Source organism: Manis pentadactyla, chromosome 5, assembly GCF_030020395.1.
Source record: "Manis pentadactyla isolate mManPen7 chromosome 5, mManPen7.hap1, whole genome shotgun sequence".
Classification (NCBI taxonomy): Eukaryota; Metazoa; Chordata; class Mammalia; order Pholidota; family Manidae; genus Manis; species Manis pentadactyla.
In genome coordinates, this window is record NC_080023.1 from 295,770 (window position 1) to 317,434 (window position 21,665).

The following is a 21,665-nucleotide window of genomic DNA, read 5'->3' on the forward strand; positions in this document are numbered from 1 at the left end:
TTTAGGGTGATTATTGAAAGATATGTACTTATTGCCATTGCAGGCTTTAAGTTTGTGGTTACCAAAAGTTCAAGGTTAGCTTCTTTACTACCTTACTGTGTAACTTAACTCCCTTATTGAGCTATTATAAACACTGTCTGATGATTCTTTATTTCTCTCCCTTCTTACTCCTCCTCCTGCATTCTTTATATGTTGGGTGTTTTATTCTGCGTTCTTTTGTGTTTTCTTTGGCTGCTTTTGTGGGTTGTTGATTTTATTTTTTGCCTTTAGTTAGTATTTGGTTGGTCTGCTTTCTTTGCTGTGATTTTATTTTCTCTGGTGACATCTATTTAGCCTTAGGAGTGCTCCCATCTAGAGCAGTCCCTCTAACATACCCTGTAGAGGTGGTTTGTGGGAGGCAAATTCCCTCAACTTTTGCTTGTCTGGGAATTGTTTAATCCCTCCTTCATATTTAAATGATAATCGTGCTGGATATAGTATCCTTGGTTCAAGGCCCTTCTGTTTCATTGCATTAAATATGTCATGCCATTCTCTTCTGGCCTGTAAGGTTTCTATTGAGAAGTCTGATGATAGCCTGATGGGTTTTCCTTTGTAGGTGACCTCTTTCTTCTCTCTAGCTGCCTTTAAAATTCTGTCCTTGTCCTTGAGCTTTGCCATTTTAATTATTATGTGTCTTGGTGTTGTCCTCTTTGGGTCCCTTCTGTTGGGGGTTCTGTGTATTTCTGTGGTCTGAGCGACTATTTCCTCCCCCAGTTTGGGGAAGTTCTCAGCAATTACTTCTTCAAAGACACTTTCTATCCCTTTTTCTCTCTCTTCTTCCTTTGGTACCCCTATAATGCGGATTTTGTTCCTTTTGGATTGGTCACACAGTTCTCTTAATGTTGTTTCAATCCTGGAGATCCTTTTATCTCTCTCTATGTCAGCTTCTGTGCATTCCTGTTCTCTGGCTTCTAGTCCATTTATGGCCTCTTGCATCTCATCCATTGTGCTTTTAAATCCTTCCAGAGATTATGTTATGTCTGTATTCTCCCTACTTAGCTGTTGAATATTTCTCTTCAAGTCCATCAGCATGGTTATGAGCTTACTTTTAAATTCTTTTTCAGGAAGATTCGTTAGGTCTGTCTCCCCAGATTCCTTTTCTGGGGAGACTGTCTGGGTTAATCTGGTCTGTATCAAATTCTTCTGCCTTTTCATGGCGATAGAGATAGTCATGGGTAGTTGGCACCTGTCAGCTGGGAGAACGTCCCTTCTTGCTAGTTAGTGGCCGTCCTCTCCTGGGAGAACAGCGACCCCTAGCGGCCTGTGCTGGGCAGCTGCGCGCAGATGAGGTCTGCTTCTTGCCTGGCCGCTGTGAAGGAATCTCCGCGTGCAGTTGCTGTGGGCGTGGCCTCTGCCACTATGGCGGAGCCATGCCGGATGGGGAACAGCGGGCTGTTTATTGCTGTGAAGTGCCTCAGAGCTGCTCTGCCACCCAGGGGGTTAGGGTGCCTGGAGTTCCCCAGGTTCTCAGCTGCTGAGCTGTTTGTCCCGGGACGCCTCTGTCCAGCTGTGGGGTCCCTGTCCCTTTAAGACTTTCAAAAAGCACTCGCTTTTCTTTGTCCCAGGGGCGCCGGCTATGGGGACCCGCTCACAGGTCCTACTGTCCTGCTTTCCTCGTATGCAGCACCCCACGCATGCACTGTGTGTCTGCGCTCTGGCCCGGATGGCTGGGGCTGGGTGTTCGGCAGTCCTGGGCTCCGTCTCCCTCCTGCTCCGACTCCTCTCCTCCGGCCGGGAGCTGGGGGGAGGGGCGCTCGGGTCCCGCGGGGCCGGGGCTTGTATCTTTCCCCCTTCGCAAGGCGCTGGGTTCTCTCAGGTGTGGATGTGGTCTGGCTGTTGTCCTGTGTCTTCTGGTCTCTTTTAGGAATAGGTGTATTTGTTGTATTTTCAAAAATATATATGTTTTTGGGAGGAGATTTCGGCTGCTCTACTCATGCCGCCATCTTGGCTCCTGTTGTTGCCTTTATTCTTAAGCTCTGCTCTCTCCCTGCTGCCGCCCAGACTCCCATCTCATTTGTGCAGGCCCAGCAGGAAGAGCAGGTGTGTCATCCCAATGGGGCCCTCCCTGTGACTCAGCTACTAGGTGGAAGGGACTTTGTGGGCTGGACTGCAGGCACCTGGAACCACAGGGACCAAGAATCAGAGGGGATGGCCCTCTAAAGGAAATCTGGAATGGTGAGGGTGCTGAACTGTCCAAAAGAAGACCTTTCTAAATGTCTATGTACAAAGTAGCAACTTTCTTTTCATAAAGTTTCTACTTACATTTTGGGAATATTCTCTGATTGCATTGCATTCTGAGATTTGGGCTTCAAACAAATAAAACATTTGTTTGAATTCTAGTGTTATCCACTCTTCATGATTTTGTTCTCTTAGTTTCTAGGAGTTTTATCTTTGCACACTTCTGAAATTGCCCTTCCATGATAGTCCCTCAGTCTGTGTGATTGCTTTAGGTGTCCTTATGATGTTTGATTTTTGTCTAGGTCCCAGGACTTCCAGGTATGGAGCAACCATGGATTCTGTACAAGAATAAATTTTTTTTTCCTTAAACGTTTTATTGAAATATAAAGTGCAAACAAAGGTAAAAAGGCGAATTTTCACAAAGATATTTGTGTAATTACACCCTGATAAATAAATAGAACCTTACCATCAACACAGAAGCTCCCCATATGCCCTGCACAGCCTCAGAATTCCTCACCTGTCCAGAGGGGGATCCAGCAGAGCGTGGCCTCTGTTTCCCACCCCTTCTTTTTTCTGGGATCCTGGCACGTGAATCTCTGGGTTTGCTCTCCAGCCCCAAGAGACTGCCCCTGCTCTACTGGTATCTTTGCCTCTCAAGAGCCACCTTTTTCTCAGACTCCTACCCTGGGCCTGGAATGGGTACATTTGCCCCTGGGAGAAGGCAGGCTTAGCTGTCAGCACCCTGCCGAGAACAGTTGCCCCTCCTGGTCTTAAGGCTGCTTCAGCAGGGCTTGAATGCCTTAGCGCAGCTGTTGTACGTTTCATCTGGTTTTGCATTTTATGTGACTTCTCTAATTCATCTGGGCAGAATAGTAAGTCTGCTTCTAGTTATGTTTTTTTTTTTCTTTTGAAGACTTTATTGTTTTAAGAACAATTTTAGGCTCACAGTAAAATTGGGAGGAAGGTACAGAGACTCCCATCTACCCCTGCACCTACATGTGCCTACCTAGCCTCCCCCCTATCCACATTCCCCACAACAATGGCACCTTTGTCTAAACCGATGAACCTGCATTGACACATAATCACCCTAAGTTCACAGTTTACCTTAAGGTCACTCCTGGTGGTGTGTGTTCTGCAGTTTGGACAAGTATATAATGATGCTTATCCACTGTGATAGCATTCTGCAGAGTAGTTTCACCTCCACCTGTCCATCCCTTCCATCCCCCAGCCCTTGGCAACTACTGATCCTTTTATTCCTCCATAGTTTTGTCTTTTCCATAATGTCATGTAATTGGAATCATGCAGTTTTTAGCCTTTTCAAATTAGGTTCTGTTACTCAGTAGTACACATAAAAGGTTCCTCCGTGTCTTTTCATGGCTTGATAGCTCATTTCTTTTTAATGCTGAATAATACTCCATCATCTGGATGGACCACAGTTTGTCCATTTACCTATTGAAGAACATTTGGGTTACTTCCAAGCTTTGGCAAGTATGAGGAAAGCCACTGTAAACGTCCGTGTACAGGTTTTTGTGTGGACATGAGTTTTCAGCTCCTTTTGGTAAATACCAACGAGCAGGACCGCTGGATTGAGTGGGAAGAATGGATCAGATGGTAAGAATTGTGTTTGGTTTTGTAAGAAGCCACCACACTGTGTTCCCCAGTGGCTGTGCCATTTTGCACTCCCACCAGCAGTGAGAGTTCCTGCAGCGACGACCTGTCAGCATTTAGTATTGTCAGTATTCTGGATTCTGGTCTTTCTAATAGGTGTCTAGTGGTGTCTTCCTTTTTTCATTTGCAATTCTCTGATGACATACGATGTGGAGCATCTTTTCATATGCTTGTTTGCCATCTTATATCTTCTTTGCTAAGTGTCTGTTGAGGGCTTTGGGCCGGTTCTTGATTGGTTGTTTTCTAAATATAAGAGTTTATATATTTCAAACAGTCCTTTATCAGATGTCTACTGAAAATACTTTCTCCCCATCTGTGGCTTGTCTCCTTATTCTTCTTAGTCTCTTGTTTTTCAGTAAACATTCTTTTTCACAGAGCAGCTTTCATTTTCATGAAGTCCAGCTTATCCATTTCTTTCATAGATTGTCCAGTCATGTTCCTTGCTTAAACTTGCTTCGTTTGCTGTTTATTTCCCCTGTCATGTCCTCAGTCTTTCTGACACTGTGTTTAAAACGGAAGCCTTCAGGCCTCAGTTCTTTTACCTACTTTATTTTCTTCACAGTACTTGTTAACTACCTGAAATGATGTGATTATTTGTGATATATGATTTTTATTTTTTTATTTTATATATATGTTTTTTTATTTATATATATTTTTTATTATATACATATGTGATATATTGTGATAATGATTTTTATTTATTTGTACATCTCTGCTGGAATATACAATTTATGAAGCTATAACCTTGTCTGCCATATTTTCTGCTGTATTCCCAGTGCTAAAACAGCTCCTGGAAAGAAGAAAATGCTTAGATGTTTATGAAATGAAGATGTTTGCTTCTTCCTCAGGTGTATGAAGTGTGTGTGTGTGTGTGTGTGTGTGTGTGTGTGTGTGTGGGTGGGTGGGTGAGTGGGTGTGGGTGTGTGAATGGAGCATAATAGGGGTGGGCACACATGCCCTTCAGAGGAGTTACTGTGGTTTCTCCCTTTCCCCAATTTTTAAAACTGTGGTAAAACACACATAACGTAAAATTTACCATCTTAACCATTTTTAAGCATATGGTTCAGTGGTATTAAATACACTTATAATGTACAGCCGTTGGCACCAGTTATAAAAAAGACTCAATACCCATTAAACAGTAATTCCCCTCTCCCTCCAGCCCCTAGCACCCACCATTCTATTTTCTGTCTTTATGATTTGGACTGCTCTTAAGAGCCTCATATCAGTGAAATCATACAGTTTTTAGCTTTTTGGGACTGGCTTATTTCACTGAGCATATCGTACTCTGGATTCATCCATGCTGTAGCACATGTCAGAATGCCATTTATGTATGTATGTATGTATGTATGTATGTATGTATGTATCATTAATCTTGCCTTTTGTTTTTAGGGCCAAATAATATTCCATCATATGATCATGCCACATTTTGCTCATCCATCCATCCATTAATGAACACTAGGGATTCTTCCACATCTTAGCTATTGTTAATAACACTGCTATGAACATGGTATACAAGAATCTCTTTGAGACTTTGCTTTCAATTTTGATGGGGTATATACCCAGAAGTGGAACTGCTGGTTTATATGATATATTCTATTTTTAATTTTTTGAGGAATGCCAGCAGCTGCACCATTTTTACATTCCTACCAACAGTGCACAGGGTCCAGTTTCTCCACATCCTCATCAGCGCTTGCTATTTTCTGTTTTCTCAATAGTGACTATCCTAATGGGTGTAAAGTGGCATCTCATGGTAGTTTTGATTTGCGTTTTTCCTAATGGTTAGTGACGTTGGACTAGCTTTTCATGCATTTATTGGCCATTTGTATGTCTTCTTTGGAGAAACATCTGTTCTAAGTCCTTTGCCCATTTTTGAGTCTGGTTGTTTTTTTTTTGTTGTTGAATCTTAGTTCTTTATATATTCTAGGTATTAACCCCTTATCATATACATGACTTGCAAATAATTTCTCCCATTCTGTGAGTTGCCTTTTCACTTTGTTTATAGTGTCTTTTGATGCACCAAGTTTTAAAATTTTCATGAAGTCCACAATTTGTTTTTCCCTTTTGTTACCTCTGCTTTTGGTGTCATATCCAAGAAATCATGGCCAAATCCAATATTGTAAAGCTTTGCCTGATGATTCTTCCAAGAGTTTCATAGTTTTAGCCCTTACATACAAGTCTTTGACCCATTTTTAGATGATTTTTATATATCGTGTGAGGTAAAGATCCAACTTTGTTCTTTTGCACATGGGTGTCCAGTTTTCCCAGCACCATTTGTTGAAAAGACTTTCCTTTCCCCATTGAATGTTCTCGGCACCCTTGCTGAAAATCATTTGACCATATATATGAAGGTCTATTTCTGGGCTGTGTATTCTATTCCATTGGTCTTTGTGTCTGTCTGTATGCCAATACTACGTTGTTTTGATTTACTATGGCTTTGTTGCAGTTTCTTTTATAAATACCTTAATTGTGTCTTCTAGCTTGGAGTCAAGCATTCTAAAAATGTAGCTGTATTATTACGTTATCTGAATTTGCCCATAATTAAATAAGAATAATCCCAGTAAGAATGCTAGGTAAGACTGATCACTTCTTCATTCAACAGGGTTTATTTGTCCTTTCAGCCAACTTATAATGTGTTCTTGCAGTGTATTCCCATTAGTTGAGAATTTCACCACTTGGAAAAGCTTGCATCAGCAGTGTTTCCCTTTACAGATTATTATAATCTTTAACAATAGCAACTACAAAAGTCTGACCCATCCTGGGTCCTCAGGTGTAATTGCATATACTGTGTTTTGACATTCAGTAGATATTAATTAAATAAACTTCACACATAAGAAATATGAAAGTAAAGTCATTCAGATGTGAAGGAAAAATAAAGAAGTCCCAGACAAGTACAAATTGAACTAATCATCAGCAGACGTGCACCAAACAAATAAAAACAAATCCAACCCAACAAAACCAAAAACTAGATGCAGAAGAAAACTATTTCCTGCAAGAATGGGAATACCTAAAGGAAGGAAGACTAGCTGTTAAAAGAATAAGACTAGTAAAAAAAAATATGCTAACAGAGGAGAAATTAAAATAATACAAAAGTAGATTTAAATCCAAATAGATCAGTAACTACATTAAATATTAATGATCCAAATACCCAATTAAAAGACAACATTGTGGAAATGGATAAGTAAAAAACTCAACTATTGCCATATATAAGAGCCATACTTTAAAAAATAAGGACACAGAAAATTTGAAAGTAAAAGGATGGAGAAAGAAACAAATACTAATCAACATAGAGCTGGTGCAGCAATACTAATGTCAGGCAAAGTAAACTTGAAGAAGCATTACCAAAGATAAATGGGGATATTTCATAAGGATAAAATGGCTTATTTGCCATGAAGGTATGACAATTTTAAATTTGTATATTGATAGTAATAGTTTCAAAATGTATATAAAGAAGAATCAATGGAAGAAAAGTAAATTCACAATCATAATGGAAAAAAAAAAAGAAAAAGTCAGAATAAGAAATAGTACTAATGATGAATACACAAATTCATGTCCATGGACTCCCTAAGATACCATACATAGTAAAATGGGCAGGGTAAGATGGGGTGGGTAAAATCTATTCATGGAATAAATAAATAAGTTTTGAATATAAATGCTGCATTTTTAAAATGCACATTTCTGCTTTTTTCCCTCACCACGTGAACGCCCATGGCAGGCAGGCACCAGGAATGCAGAGATGACAGGGATGGTCCCTGAGGGACAGTGCCAGTTTAGGATCTGTTAAGTGCTCTGTCTATGTAGAGCATGGGACACTGCCACAGGGGACAAGGGCAGTAGGAATAACAGAAGAGATGACAGTGGAACAGTCCTGAAGGAAGAAGAAAGGACAGTGCATACGAGGTCACAGAAACAGGACGGGCCTGGTGTTGTGAGGCTGGACAAGTGGGTGGTGAGGGAGCTGGTGGGGTGTGCCGGGGGAGGCAGGCGGGGGACCCAGCGAAGAACGTGGCATGTTGGCAGGAGCTTGCCCTGCAGTCCTAGAGACAGAGACCCATTGCTTTATTTATATTTAGCCTCAGTGCAGAATGGCCACACATGGTGGGGAGAAGCTGGGTGGGCAGCTGGAGGCAGACGGATCAGTAGGGAAATTGTCACTGTTGACTAAAGACTTATAGGAAAAAAATGCTTATAGCTGACCTGATCCAGTTCTTTTGAGCAGTGAGAAGTGGATTATTACTGAGACCTTCCCTTAAATTCTAGCTGTATCTCTCATTCTTCAAAATTTGGCCTAAAACTTGGTCTATATTGACTTAAGGGGGGAAAAAGTCTCATATAACTAAAATCCGAGGAGCAGGACTGGGCCTAGCCTAGTTCCATCCAGAGCTGCCACCGTGTCTTTGGGCTTTTGCTCCCAGGTTGGGTTTATGGTGAGCTCCCTCAGGGCTAGGGGCCAAATGGCAATGAGCACATGTTTCTGGCATCCTGTTCTCACTGTCCAGAGGATGTGTTCCCTACAGTCTCAGCAAAAACCTTTTCTTTTCCTTCTCATTTTCAAGGGCTCATTTCTGATTGGTCACATGCCTCTCTCTGAGACAATCTTTGTGGCCAAAGGGATGAAACATACTGAATTGTATTAAGCCAGTTAGGGCCTGCAGTTGGGGGGTGGCATTAGTCCCATTCAGACACAACGTGGTTTTGGTTTTTCAGGCCGCTGTTAGTGGGAAGGTGTGGGAGGCAGGGGGTGGATGCTGAGCAGCCAACAGTAGATGTCACTGATCCAGCTGTATTTCAGAATGTTGTGTTCTTTTTCTTCCTCCACTTCCCAATAGAAGACAGCAAGAGAAAGTCAATCAAAACTCTAGCATTAGTTACCTTACAGTGGTGTCTGGAAAAGTACTTGATAATAGATTCTTATTCTGAAAAGTTCTTTAGCTGTATCTTCTTTTGGTACTTGATAATTGTGTTCAGTCCTTAAGATTATGACTTTGAAAAATTATGTTTGATTTTACTGAGTATTGAGTAAATATTTGGCACATTTTGTGTTCCTGTCTAAGTGGACCTTTAATTAATATAGCATAGGAGACAAAGAATAACAGTAAATAACATAGAAATATCTTGAACCATGTTTTATACTATGTCCTCTTAAAATCTGATGATTAATTCAATGCTGTTGGTTAAATGAGTCATAGTGCATTCACACAGTACATAAATCTGGGAAAAAACAGAATCCAGGAGCTCTCAAATATACTAAATGGAAAGAGCAGAATACAGGAAAGTATATCTACTGAGTTATCGTTTATGTAGTTTTTGCTACAGAGTTGATAATGTTTCTTAATGAATTCAGCCTAAAATCACAAGGCAAACAGCATGTATATGCAAAGTTGATAATGTGGTAAAGTCAGCTAACATTGTTTGAATCACAAGTTATGACAAGCTGCTTTGAACATTTTCATTCTGTCAAGAGTTAAGAAGCAAAAGCCCCATTCCCATACAGATTTGCAGCAGATATGTTGTCCAAGGTCAAATTGCAGTTCCAGCAGCATTTTTTACATCTTGACACAGTACAAAGAAAGTGTTTATATCTTAAGATCTATTTAACTATTCACTTGAGAAGCTTCTATCTAACTTTCATTTGAGGGTGATTGACCTGCACTGTAAAGGCATGCTAAAAGGCAAATGTCAAGAGAAGAATCTAACATAATTTTATAAATGCCTTTTAAACAGTTAAGTTAAACTAAATAGTAAAACTCATGCTGTGGATTAATATCAGTATATGGCAGTATGTATGTGTGAAAAGACATTTTCAAAGATGTCCTGTCAGCATTGACAGGACAGTTAAGTGAGAAAAAGAAACAAAAGACATCCAGATTAGAAAGGAAGAACCAAGACTATTCTCTGTTCATGTGACATTCTTGTTATAGATAATCATAAGTACTGAAATTTAAAAAATTCCATTTAGTATCAAAAAGAATAAAATAGGAATAAATTTAACAAAAAGGAAGTAAGAGACTTGTATACTAAAAACTACAGTGTCATTGAAAGAAATCAAAGAAGACCTAATAAATGGGAAAACATCCAATATTCATGATCAGAAGACTTAATATCACTAAGATAGCAGTGCTTCCCAAACTAATCAAGGATTCAACACGGTCCCTATCAGAATTCTGCCTTTTTTGCAGAAATTGGCAAGATGATCCTATAATTCATATGGAAATGCAAAGGACCCAGAATAGCCAAAAAAAAAAAAAAAAAAAAACCTTGACAAAGAAGAACAAATTTGGAGGACTAACACTTCCCAATATCAAAATTTACTACAAGGCTCCGGTAATCAAGACAATTTGGTACTGGCATACATATGGCTGGATGTATGAAATGGAATTGAGTCTAGAAGTAAACCTTTAAATGTATGGGTAATTCATTTCCAGCAAGACCATTCAATGGGGAAAGAATAGTCTTTTCAACAAAAAGTTCTGGGACAACAGGTAGCTACAAGTAAAAGAATGAAGTTGAATTCCTACCTCATACCACATACAAATATTTACTCAAAATGGATTACAGACATGAGTGAAAGAGCTAAAACTGTAAAACTATTAGAAGAAAACATAGGAGTAAAATCTTCATGACTTAGACGAGGCAGTGGTCCCGTAGATACAACACCAGAGCACAAACAGCCAAAGGTGCCAGTAAATTAGACTTCATCAGAATGGAAGACTTGCGTGCTTCTGAAGACATCATCATCAAGAGGGTGAAAAGACAGCCATCAGAATTGGAGAATATATTTGAAAATCATACCTAATAAGGGACATGTATTCAGAATAGATGATTTTTAAATGGACAAAATATTTGAATAGATGTTTGTACAAAGGAGACAGTACAAATGGCCAATTAGCACATGAAAATATACTCAACATCATCAGTCATTTGAGAAATCAAAACTATGATGAGATCCACTTCATATCCACTAGGATGGCTAAAATAAAAAACATAGACAGTAACAAGTGTTGGTGAGGGTGTAGAGAAATTGAAACCCTCAAACATTGCTAGTATGATGATAAAATGGAACAGCTGCTTTGAAAGATAATGTGGCATTTCTTCCAAAGGTTGAACATAGAGTTAGCATCTGACCCAGCAGTTCTACTAGGTATATAACCAAGAGAATTGAAAATACATGTCCATACAGAAACTTGTATGTGAATGTTCATAGCAGTACTATTCATAATAGCCAAAAGATGGAAACAACTCAAATGTCCATCAGTGGGTGAATGGATAAACAAAATGTGTATATCCCTGCAGTGGAATATATTCAGTCATAAAGGGCATGAAGTACTGGCTCATGCCGTAACATGAATGAGCCTCGAAAATATCACACTAAGTGAAAGAGCTGGATACAAAAGGACATATTGTGTACTTCCACTTATATGAAATTTCCAGAATAGGAAAATTCACAGAGGCAGCAGATCAGTAGTTAACAATGACTCAGGAGAGAGAAATGGGAGTGACTGCTAATGGGTCGAAGGGTTTCTTTCTGGGGTGATGAAAATATTTTAAAATTAGTGGTGATTGTTGCATAACTCTGTGAATTATAGTAAAGACTACTGAATTGTACTATTTAAAAGAGTGCATTTTATGGCATATGAATTACATGTCAAAGCTGTTACTAAAAAAAGCATTAGCAGATGAACATCTAATTGATTTTGATGATAGCGAACACTAACTTTGAACCCCAACAAAGCAAATGTTATCTCACCCTTAGAAAGAATTCCATTTTTCTCATTGGTAGACCTGTGTTACAAAAAAACTGTACTGAATTACAGTTTGAATTCCATCAATTAAACATTGTGAAAGTGTTATCTTTCTTCCTTTTTTTTTGTAAAAGTAACTTCATTGTATCCTTGATTTATCCTCTTGGCCTGGAAAGCTTAAAATGTTTACTATCTGGGCCTTTACAGAAAAAATTTGCTGTCCCTGTCCCCCCACCCATTCCCTGCCCCAATCCAGCCAAGACTTCTGTTCACTCTTTACAACTCTGCCTCAGTGACCCTTCCTTCTATAGGAAACCTTTGTTTACCACCCAGGCCAAGGACAGAACGTGCCTCTTTTGTGTTTCCTGAATGTTTTCTGTAGACCTTTATAATAGTAAACCCCATGCTGCAGTTGTGTGCTTAAGTGTGGTTTGTTGCACTAGAGTGTGTGCCTCTGGCAAGCAGGGACTGTGTTTTATTCACTCTTGTAATGCCAAGTGCCACGAGGAAGACACTGAAATGGTTGCTGGATGAATGGATGGTTCCATATTCATGTATAAACAAAGGGATGCCAGACAGGAAACATAAAGCTAATGCCAGATGCCTGTTCTAAGTTTAATCATAATTTATCAAATGACAGGAACCCTTCTCATTTCTCTTTTCTTGACTTAAAAAGTTTTCCATTAAACAAACAAAACCTTTGTTAAAGAGTATGATCTAATTACAAGAAAAATCAGAAAAATAGAATCCCTACTCTCACCAAGAGACAAGCTCCTCGATGACCTCTTAATCTATTTCTCTCGGATCTTTTAAAGCACGCAGTGGGGGGGGGTGTTTTAACCAAAAATGAGATCATACTATTGCATAAACTTCTTCTCTTGTATATATTGTGAATAGCTTTCCATGTCTATAAATATCCTTCATAATCTCTTTAATGGCTATAATATCTTATTGCCTATGACTCATAACTTATTTAACCAAGTCCTCCTTATTTGACATTTTGGGATTTCTCCATGTTTGTCATTACTGACTCCTAACTGATCAACATCACTGTAGGTAAATCTGTGTACTTTGGTGGTTATTTCCTTAGAATAAATTCTCAGACATAGAATTACTGGATCAAAGGTACATGTACATGTTTAAGATGTTTCAATGTATTATCAAACTGCCCTCCAGAAGTACTGCATGTCCACGTGAAGTTTGGAAGTCCTTTTTGTCTATATAATAAAACTTCATTAGGACCTTTTGAATGTGTTACCTTTGCTGAGCTATAATACAGTTTTAGTAGAGAAACATGTTTACAAGCTCAGTAAGAAGAAAGAGCCAATCTCAGCAGCTCAAACACAAAGGAGCCCTATTTTCAATAATTACACAAATAACTTTTCTACCTTTTTTTGTTCTGTACACTGTGACAATAAAGAAAATTATTAAAATTTTTCTCTGCCTTCAGAAGCTTTGAATCTGCATTGTAATGGTTCTGTGCTCTGTTCCTGTTAAAGGACAAGTCCTATCTCCAAGAAATATTGATAAGAAATGTTAGGTTTCAGGTGTAGCCCAGCCCAAACACATTAGATAAATGGAAATACACTGATAGTTCTTCCTTGTCCATCAAGCACATTTTCCCTTGGAAAATGAACTTGACATCATTGAACCAGAAAATATGTTTTTTTCAGGTTCATGAGATCTGAAAATATGCCCAAGAAATTAAGTGAAAAGTGTGCTGATTTTGAGGAGTGCACAGGGATCTTTATTCCACTGTTATCTAGTGGCATGAGAGTAATTTTATGTATAAGATCAAAGTAAAAATTGGGTCGTAGTGTGTGAACTGATCTTAAAAGATCTTTTGAATTAATTATTATCATGCTTTACCTTCTTTAACTCTTCTCATTCATATCTGTTTTCTGAGGGCCCACTGTAGGCCAAGGCCTCTGCAAAGTAATTTTCTTAATTTTGCCATTGTCTATCTTTCTGATACTTTTTCTTGTCTGTCCACTGGTTTTAATAATAATTTATCAAATGAGAGGCTTTGTAAAAGGCAAAACAAACTTGACAAAGCAATTAAAAATATTACTTAAAGCACCAGTTTTGGGAAATAGCTAGGTAGATCTCTATGTTGGGAATTATGTAGTCAAAAGAATTTTTTTTTTTTGGTATCATTAATCAGCAATTACATGAGGAACATTATGTTTACTAGGTTCCCCTCTTCACCAAGTCCCACCCACAACCCCCATTACAGTCACTGTCCATCAGCGTAGTAAGATGCTGTAGAGTCACTACTTGTCTTCTCTGTGTTGCAAAGCCCTCCCCGTGCCCCCCCCACATTATACATGCTAATCATAATGCCCCCTTTCTTTTTCTCCTCCCTTATCCCTCTCTTCCCACCCATCCCTCCCAATCCCTTTCCCTTTGGTAACTGTTAGTCCATTCTTGGGTTCTGTGATTCTGCTGATGTTTTGTTCCTTCAGTTTTTTCTTTGTTCTTATACTCCACAGATGAGTGAAATCATTTGGTACTTGTCTTTGTCCGCCTGGCTTATTTCACTGAGCATAATACCCTCTAGCTCCATCCATGTTGTTGCAAATGGTAGGATTTGTTTTCTTCTTATGGCCGAATAATATTCCATTGTGTATATGTACCACATGTTCTTTATCCATTCATCTACTGATGGACACTTAGGTTTCTTCCATTTCTTGGCAATTGTAAATAGTGCTGCGATAAACATAGGGGTGCATCTGTCTTTTTCAAACTGGGCTGCTGCATTCTTAGGGTAAATTCCTAGAAGTGGAATTCCTGGGTCAAATGGTATGTCTATTTTGAGCTTTTTGAGGAACCTCCATACTGCTTTCCACAATGGTTGAACTAATTTACATTCCCACCAGCAGTGTAGGAGGGTTCTCCTTTCTCCACAACCTCACCAACATTTGTTGTTTGTCTTTTGGATGGTGGCCATCCTTACTGGTGTGAGGTGATACCTCATTGTGGTTTTAATTTGCATTTCTCTGATGTATAGTCAAAGAATTTATAGTAACATGGAGGGTAATGTTGGCAATATAATAAGTTAAATACAAAGTTGTACAAATAATGGGAATTCAGATGTGTGTGTGTTTGTTTGTTTGTTTGTTTGTTTTTATAAAGCATATGTAAAAGCCCAAATGAAGCAGGCCAGATCGTTTGGGTTTTCACTGGTTGATAGGATTTGCTTTCTCCTTCCTGCTTTTCAGATTTTCTTTAGATTTTTATAATGGGCATATAAAATCAAGGGGAAAAAAACTTGAAATACTAACATGAAATGTTTTATATCTGTTGCTTTTTAGACTACATGATATAGAATTGGGGATTGAATCATTCAGTTGTTAACTGTTAAAGTCAGATAGTAATGTGAATACTCATTGAAGAAAGGACATTTAATTGTGCATATGGTTTAGCATTTATACTGAAGTTTAAATAATACTTGCATTACATACAAATGTCTGAGTTGTTTATTAGTGTTTACTGTAAGTAGAAGTAGCAGATTTGTTAATATTATAAATCTCAATAATGGACACCAAATGGATTATCCTGAAGTGCTGTGATTGGCAGTGCTCTGTGGTCTCCTGATTTGTCAGTGTGCACCATTTGGTAAATGTATAGATTTGGTAGGGGAAGGTATATGTAAGTATGTGGAAAATAGGAGCATTTGAAACTTGTTGTTTATGTTTAGTCTTGTTCACTGAACCTTGTCCAATCTCATTTTAGGAGAATGACATCTTCCTGGGCTGGGAAAAAGGAGCTTATAAGAAATGGGGAAAGAGTAAGAGAAAGTGCTCAGATCTAACTCTCGAAGAAATGAAAAAACAGGCTGCTGTCCAGTGTCTTCGCTCTGCTTCTGATGAAGTAGGTTTACATTTTACTAGGTTTTTAAGAGGATAAGCAAAAGGGCAGGGTGATTTTACAAATATAACAAAGACTTTACCAATATAACATTTTGACACAAAAAAATAAAACCAAATGAAACAGAAAAACAGACAGCTCATGTATTGAAATGAATATTATAAGTTTTTCTTTTATGGTATTTTTCTATATATACTGAGTTTTATATAATCTTTTATAAGTACTATTATAATTAAAATATATATACACAAAATTTTATATCCTCTTTTCCCATTTAACATGTATTTCCTCTTATTACATTATTTTTATTCATTTCAGTGGCTAAGTTATATTTAATCAAATAATATTCCAACAGCAAAGTGCTCTCTATTACTGGATATTTAGCTTGTTCTTTTTTGTTAAGCTGTCTAGTCTAGAATATTTTCATGTGTGGTTTTTTCATGATCTATATTACTTCCTTTGGATACTTTCCTAGAAGTGGGATAGCAGTTCTAATGTTTTAAGAACACTGTATTTGCTTATGATTCATAATTTTTTGTTTGCTTTTTAGGAAAACTATAAGATTATTAATCTTTTAACTCTTCATATAAAATATTTCTTATGTCCTTCAGCATCCTGAAATAAGATAGTTTTAGCATATAATCACCTATTTAAATTAATGCTATGCATTGTTATTTTATTGTAAGATATAATCTCTGAGGTCATAACTACTTAGAAAATTATTTTTCCTTTGCCATGTTGGTTGAGATGGTGTGGTGTAAGTTCCTTTATAATGCAAAGTTAAATTGACGGGATTCATAGAGTTACCTAGAAAGGATTCTGTCCTCCAGAAACTTCCTCCCTGAACTGTTATCTAATGGTGTGATGTTGGGATAAGCAGCTTTGCTACACTGATCATCTGTAGAAGTTGATTCTGTCTGGCCACCACCTACCACACAGCTCTTCTAAAGCTGGGCCAGTGCTTCCCAGCTACAGGCTCTCGTCCTACTCAGGACTGTGAGAGCCTGACCCCACACGTAGTCTGGGGCCATGTTTATGCCTCAGATGTTACAGCCCTCACATCCGAAACTGCAGGCACCCATCTCTGTCCTCCCTTCACGGCTGTGCCTCTTAGGGGCCATGGCAGTGAGTTACTACCCACCTCTTAGCACCTAACAGAGTGGGTGTTATAGAAGGTACTGAGTTTTTCTTGAACTGAATCAAGCACTCAGATTTTAAAGAGTCTCCCCCTTTTATCCTGTCCTTTTTGCTCTTCTTTTATCCTCACCCCCAACCCTTTGATTTTTTTAAACTTCTGATTTCTTGAAACTGCTGCCTCACAGGCTCTGGAATAGGAATTTGGAAGTTGCTGCCCATGTGGCTATCTTAGGTACCATTTCATCACAGTGAGTAAGAACATAGTTAACTTAGTTTAAGAAAAAATAGGAATATACGTAAAGGATACAGGCCATCTCACTGAGACAAAGTGCCAGAAATGCAGTGGCCTCAGGAGTGGCCTGAACTGGGGACCGAATGATTGGCAGCCAAAGTCATTTTTTCTAGTGGCCCACATTAGTCTCTCTGCTTCTGGGCCATTCCCTCCCTACCTCAAGTCTGGCTTTCTCTGCTTCAGCACAGACATGGTGAAAAAAGACCATTCCAGCCCCAGCCCAGCATGCCTGCTCAAGGCCAGCCCCCAGCACCCCTGGGTTAGAGAGGAGGGCTGATTGGCTGGGCTAGGGCAGGCGTCCACCCTACCACCCTGGACGAGTTGCCTCCAGGCCCCACTCCTTAGGCAGGGGCTCTGAGAGATGGGCAGACCTCAGAGAAAGCTGAGTGGCTGGACAGTTACCCAAAAGGTGTTTTCTGTGTGACACTGAAGGAGTAGACTGGTAAAGTAATTTGGAGCTTTGAAAGGCGTTCAAAATGCAAATGGTTTTTAAAAATCAGAGGTTAGTTCAGGTGAATTCCCTGAGCAAAATCCAAAGAAGTTGCTGAGTCATGTTTGGGAGGAAAATATGAGTACGGAGTTTTAATCTGGGAAAGGATCTTATTTCTGCTCTGGACCAAAATTGCTAAGAAATGACTCTAGTCTTGGACTCACCGTGAAGCCGAGTGAAAAAGCAAGGACAGCTGAAGTCGCGTGTGAGAAAACGAGGGTGTGGGCGCCCTGTAGTAATTCAGGACCTGCTCCTGTGGCCTGAGTGTGTGTACAGTTTCTGCCGGCTGAGCATGCGCGCTGGGATGAACTTGGTGTGAGTTCTTGGTGTGAAACAACTGGAGGGAAGGATAGTGGCTTTCAGTGATCTTTGATTGTTTACATTGTTGCTTTGAAAAAATGCTTTCCTTTGCCTAGAAGTCAAAGGTGGGGTTTTTGCTTTAAAACCCATGAAGCCTAGTTGTCCTTTCTTACTCTGTCCTTCTCATTTTATAAAAATTGTTTCTCAATTTATAAAACATTGTTGCATTGCTTTTTCCTAATAATGATTGCTTTTAATCTTATGAAATTAAAATAGGCTGAGGGAATGAATATGCCAGGCATCAGGAGCTGGGTATGTGTGTGGGAAATGAGAGAAGGCAGGTAGTCCCCAAGTCCTCTGTCTTTTCCAGAACTGCCTGCTGTTGTGTGTGTGTCAGTACATAGACCCCTTAAGCCCACTCTCCAGGCCCTTGGAAAGGACTTAAAAAGAGCCCTCTTTAGTTCTTGCCTGGACCTGTAGACAGGCATCAGTGTGCTCGTTTATGAGATGTAGGCTGTGTGTCCCCTGGCTTTTCTATCTAGAAGCTCTCTGGTAGCTTGTGTGGAAAGGAGCAAAGAGACCCTACATACACAATTATAATGCCCATGTCTTAGCCACAGTGAATGTTTGCATATAGGTATGTTCATTTCCTAAATACTGAGGATGTTAATGTTCAAGCTTCAGTACTTTGAACCTTTAGTCCAAACTCTTTACTATCACTACCAACTGATCAGAATCAAAAGCCACTAAAAAGTTTACCACCTAATTGATTAAAATGTTAATGAAAATTACCAGGTAATAACACAGGTGATGCTATCAAATTAGGTAGATAGGTAGGTAGATAGCAGTAATGTTATGCACTGCATGTGAGGTGAATACTATTCTCATTACTTTTGTGTGCTTGTGTGACTGTTACAGATATACGGTTGTTGCCTTTCTATGAGGCATCCATAGTTACCAGATACCTCACTGCATCATGGTTTACACAGAAAGGCTAACTTCTTTGGTTCCACGTTCACATACGTGTGATGCAACACTGCCCCCACTTTACCCATGCAACAAGTTGTGCCCCATGTTACAACACACCTCTTTTACCTGCTCAGCTCAATATTTTATCTGAGACACTGCCAAAACAGTATGGAAAATCAGTTAGGTCAAAATTTAATTTATACATTGATTAAATTTGGCAGCACTGTGAAGATGTGAGAACAGTAGTGAACATTTCTTTCTCTAGGAGATCATGGCCTTTCACGGGCTTTGGGGCTTGTTAGGTCCCAGCCAAAACTGCCTTTGCTAATTCCCTTCATTCGCACGTACAAGTAACATATGATTCTCTGGTTATTAATTTTCTATACCATTTTTTGCATTTGCTTTGATGGCAGTTAGTAATGGGACCTGTAAAGAGGAATGGCCCCACGGAAACCTCTTCACATGAGTACTTTTTATGAAGTGATATTATCCTGAGCACATGTTTTGTTTCTGTTATCAGTGGGCATAGCATATGCCTCATACATCCAGGCCTCCCTTTCCCCCTTTTAGAAAACATAAAACAGGATGTTGAACTGTGCCAACTCTTATTATTTGAATCCTCAAGATTACTTGGTTCTGTTTTCTCTATCCCCAAAGGTAGAGCTCTTTATATTGTTTGCCTGTGTTCTGTTTTTAATAATTAGTTATATTTCTGTTTTATTTTTATTGAGCTACTTAAAACTGAATCAAAGCCGGTGTTTCATCCTCCATTCTGGGAGTTGTTAGAAGATTAGAAACTTGACAGTGGCCTGTCTGGGGAGTACTAAGTCAGAGCACAGTGGTGACGCATCAGTTGCTTGCTTTGGGTGGTAGCTGCTGCCCAGCCTGGGTGGCCGACGATCGTGGTTGAGGAAAGAGCCCCGTGAAGGGTTTATGTCCTGGGTGCCATGGAGTCTTAGTGCAATTGCTTGTATTCTCACATTCTTCTAAGCTGCCAGTGAAGTTCTTTTTGCCACAAAAATACACTGTTCATCATAGTATTTTGCATTTGTATTGATTATATGCTGTACTGGATTGCATATACAAAAACCATGTAAAGTATTTGATGGCAATTTACTTTCAAGGTTAATTTTGACCACATATATTGTTTCTTTACATACTGACTTTTGAACTTAACTCCTTCTTGGTAATAAGAGCATCAGAACAATAATAAGTTAACATTTATTGGGCATTTAAAATGCACAAGATCCTGGTCTGGGTGCTCCATGTACATTGTAGGAGGTGACACTGCACTTCCTTCCCAAGCCATACCCTTGAGAAGCTGTGGCTACTAAAGTTGAGAAAGCTAAGACTGCTGTTTCATCACCCTCACCTAACTGAAGCCTAGACCTCATCTCCTCGGGTGGAGATGGAAGTGAGCATTCAGGGAAGCCGTAGGCCGTCATGAGGAGGTTGGCTTTCCCTTGCAGAAGCCGTGAGGTGTGGGAGGAGTTTGGAGCAGAGGTCCAATGTGACCTGACTTAAATGCCAATAGGACCCTGCTAACTGCTGCCTTGACACTAGACTGCATGCAAGGAGGCAGACAGAAAAAGCATTTCAGGAGCTATGACAATAGTCCAGAAGGTTGTGACATTGAGAACTGGTTGGAGTGTAACTATATTTTGAAGGTAAAACTGACAGGATTGGATTTGGGGTGGAGAAAAAGGGAGGAATCAAGGGAGATAGCAAAGGTTTTGGCCTGAGCAAGTGCAAAGAGTGGAATTTTCATTTATTGGGGAAAAGGAGATTAGGGAAGGAACACTAATTTGTTGGAGAGTGGGCATGAGTAAAGCTTTGCACTTGTACTGCCTGTGGGGAGAGCTAAGTGGAGGCTTTGAGGAGGCACTGGGATATGCATGTCCCTGGGGCCAGTAGGAAGCTGCCGGAATGAGACAGTTGGGAGCAGTGAGGCCTGTGCTGAATGTAGAGCACAAGCCCTTCTCAGCTCTAGTTGATTGTGGCCATGGCAGATGTGGTCCTGATGGTGCCAGGTCTTCTGACCTCTTTTTAGAAAAGGTGGGATGTTGGGATTTTTACCGGAAGTTCCTGAACTGTCAAATGTTGTAAAGAGAGGCTCTGAGAAAGGAAACAAATGGGAGGAGCTGCAGTAATCCAAGGGTTAAATGAGCAAAAGGACATAAAAAGAATTGTGTAGGGGGTTAGGGACATAAAAACAGTGAGTGCTTGAAGGGTAGGCAGGCCAACTCCGAATGGAACAGGGAATAGAACAGCCTCAGAAATAAATTACTGTCAATCAGGTACAGTCCCCCAGGGTCCTTCCTGATGGCATCTCTCCATCTTGCTCAGAGGTTACCACTACAGTGAACTTGGTATTTATCTTTCCTGAGTATATTTTTATACTTTCACTTAAAAGTATACAGGATAAAAGGATACACAGATGTCTATTTTGCATGTTGATTTTATATGAATGGTACCCTACTGTATGTATTTTGTAATTTCTTTTAACATATTTAAAGACTTACCAGTGTTCAGTGTTGATGATCAATAATAATATGATCCTATAATTTTTTTTCACTGCTAAACAGTTGTCCCTTATAAGACACTAAAGCCATTCATTCATCTGGTAATGGGCCTTTTTCAGTTGTTTTCCATTTCTGGCTGTTGTAAAGAGTGCAACACGGAAATTCTCGTACACCTATTACATCGTGCACAGTGCTTTTTCTGGATTCATACTTAGGCATCAGCGTGCTAGATTAAAGTCTGTTGTTGTTTTTAGCCCCTTTAGCATCACAGGCTTGAGTATTTATGAATGCTATGGACCTAACCCAAAAGATATGCCTAAACTGTTCTTAACTGCCTTATGTTCATACATGCCCTCTCATGGCTTCCACTAGAGTTCATGCTTCCTAGATTAAAAATAACCGTCCTAAATTCTGCTTTGAGGAACTTGACTATTCTTGTTAACTGAGCAGTGACACACGAC

At 39.5% G+C, this 21,665-nt stretch overlaps 1 protein-coding gene across 9 annotated transcripts in view; it reads left to right on the plus strand.

Moving 5' to 3' along the window:
• Positions 1-21,665, plus strand: part of LOC118930278 (TBC1 domain family member 14) — a 220,129-nt gene that overhangs the window by 54,785 nt on the left and 143,679 nt on the right. For 7 of the 9 annotated variants that reach the window (XR_005031980.2, XM_036921367.2, XM_057501986.1 and 4 more), the window contains one exon: positions 15,360-15,497. The exons of the other annotated variants lie outside the window; for them this stretch is intronic. Coding sequence is in view for 6 of the 7 variants with exons in the window: in XM_036921367.2 (XP_036777262.2) it covers positions 15,360-15,497 (138 nt within the window). In the remaining variant the exon portion in view is untranslated. The remainder of the gene's footprint in view (positions 1-15,359; positions 15,498-21,665) is intronic. 9 annotated transcript variants of the gene reach the window in all.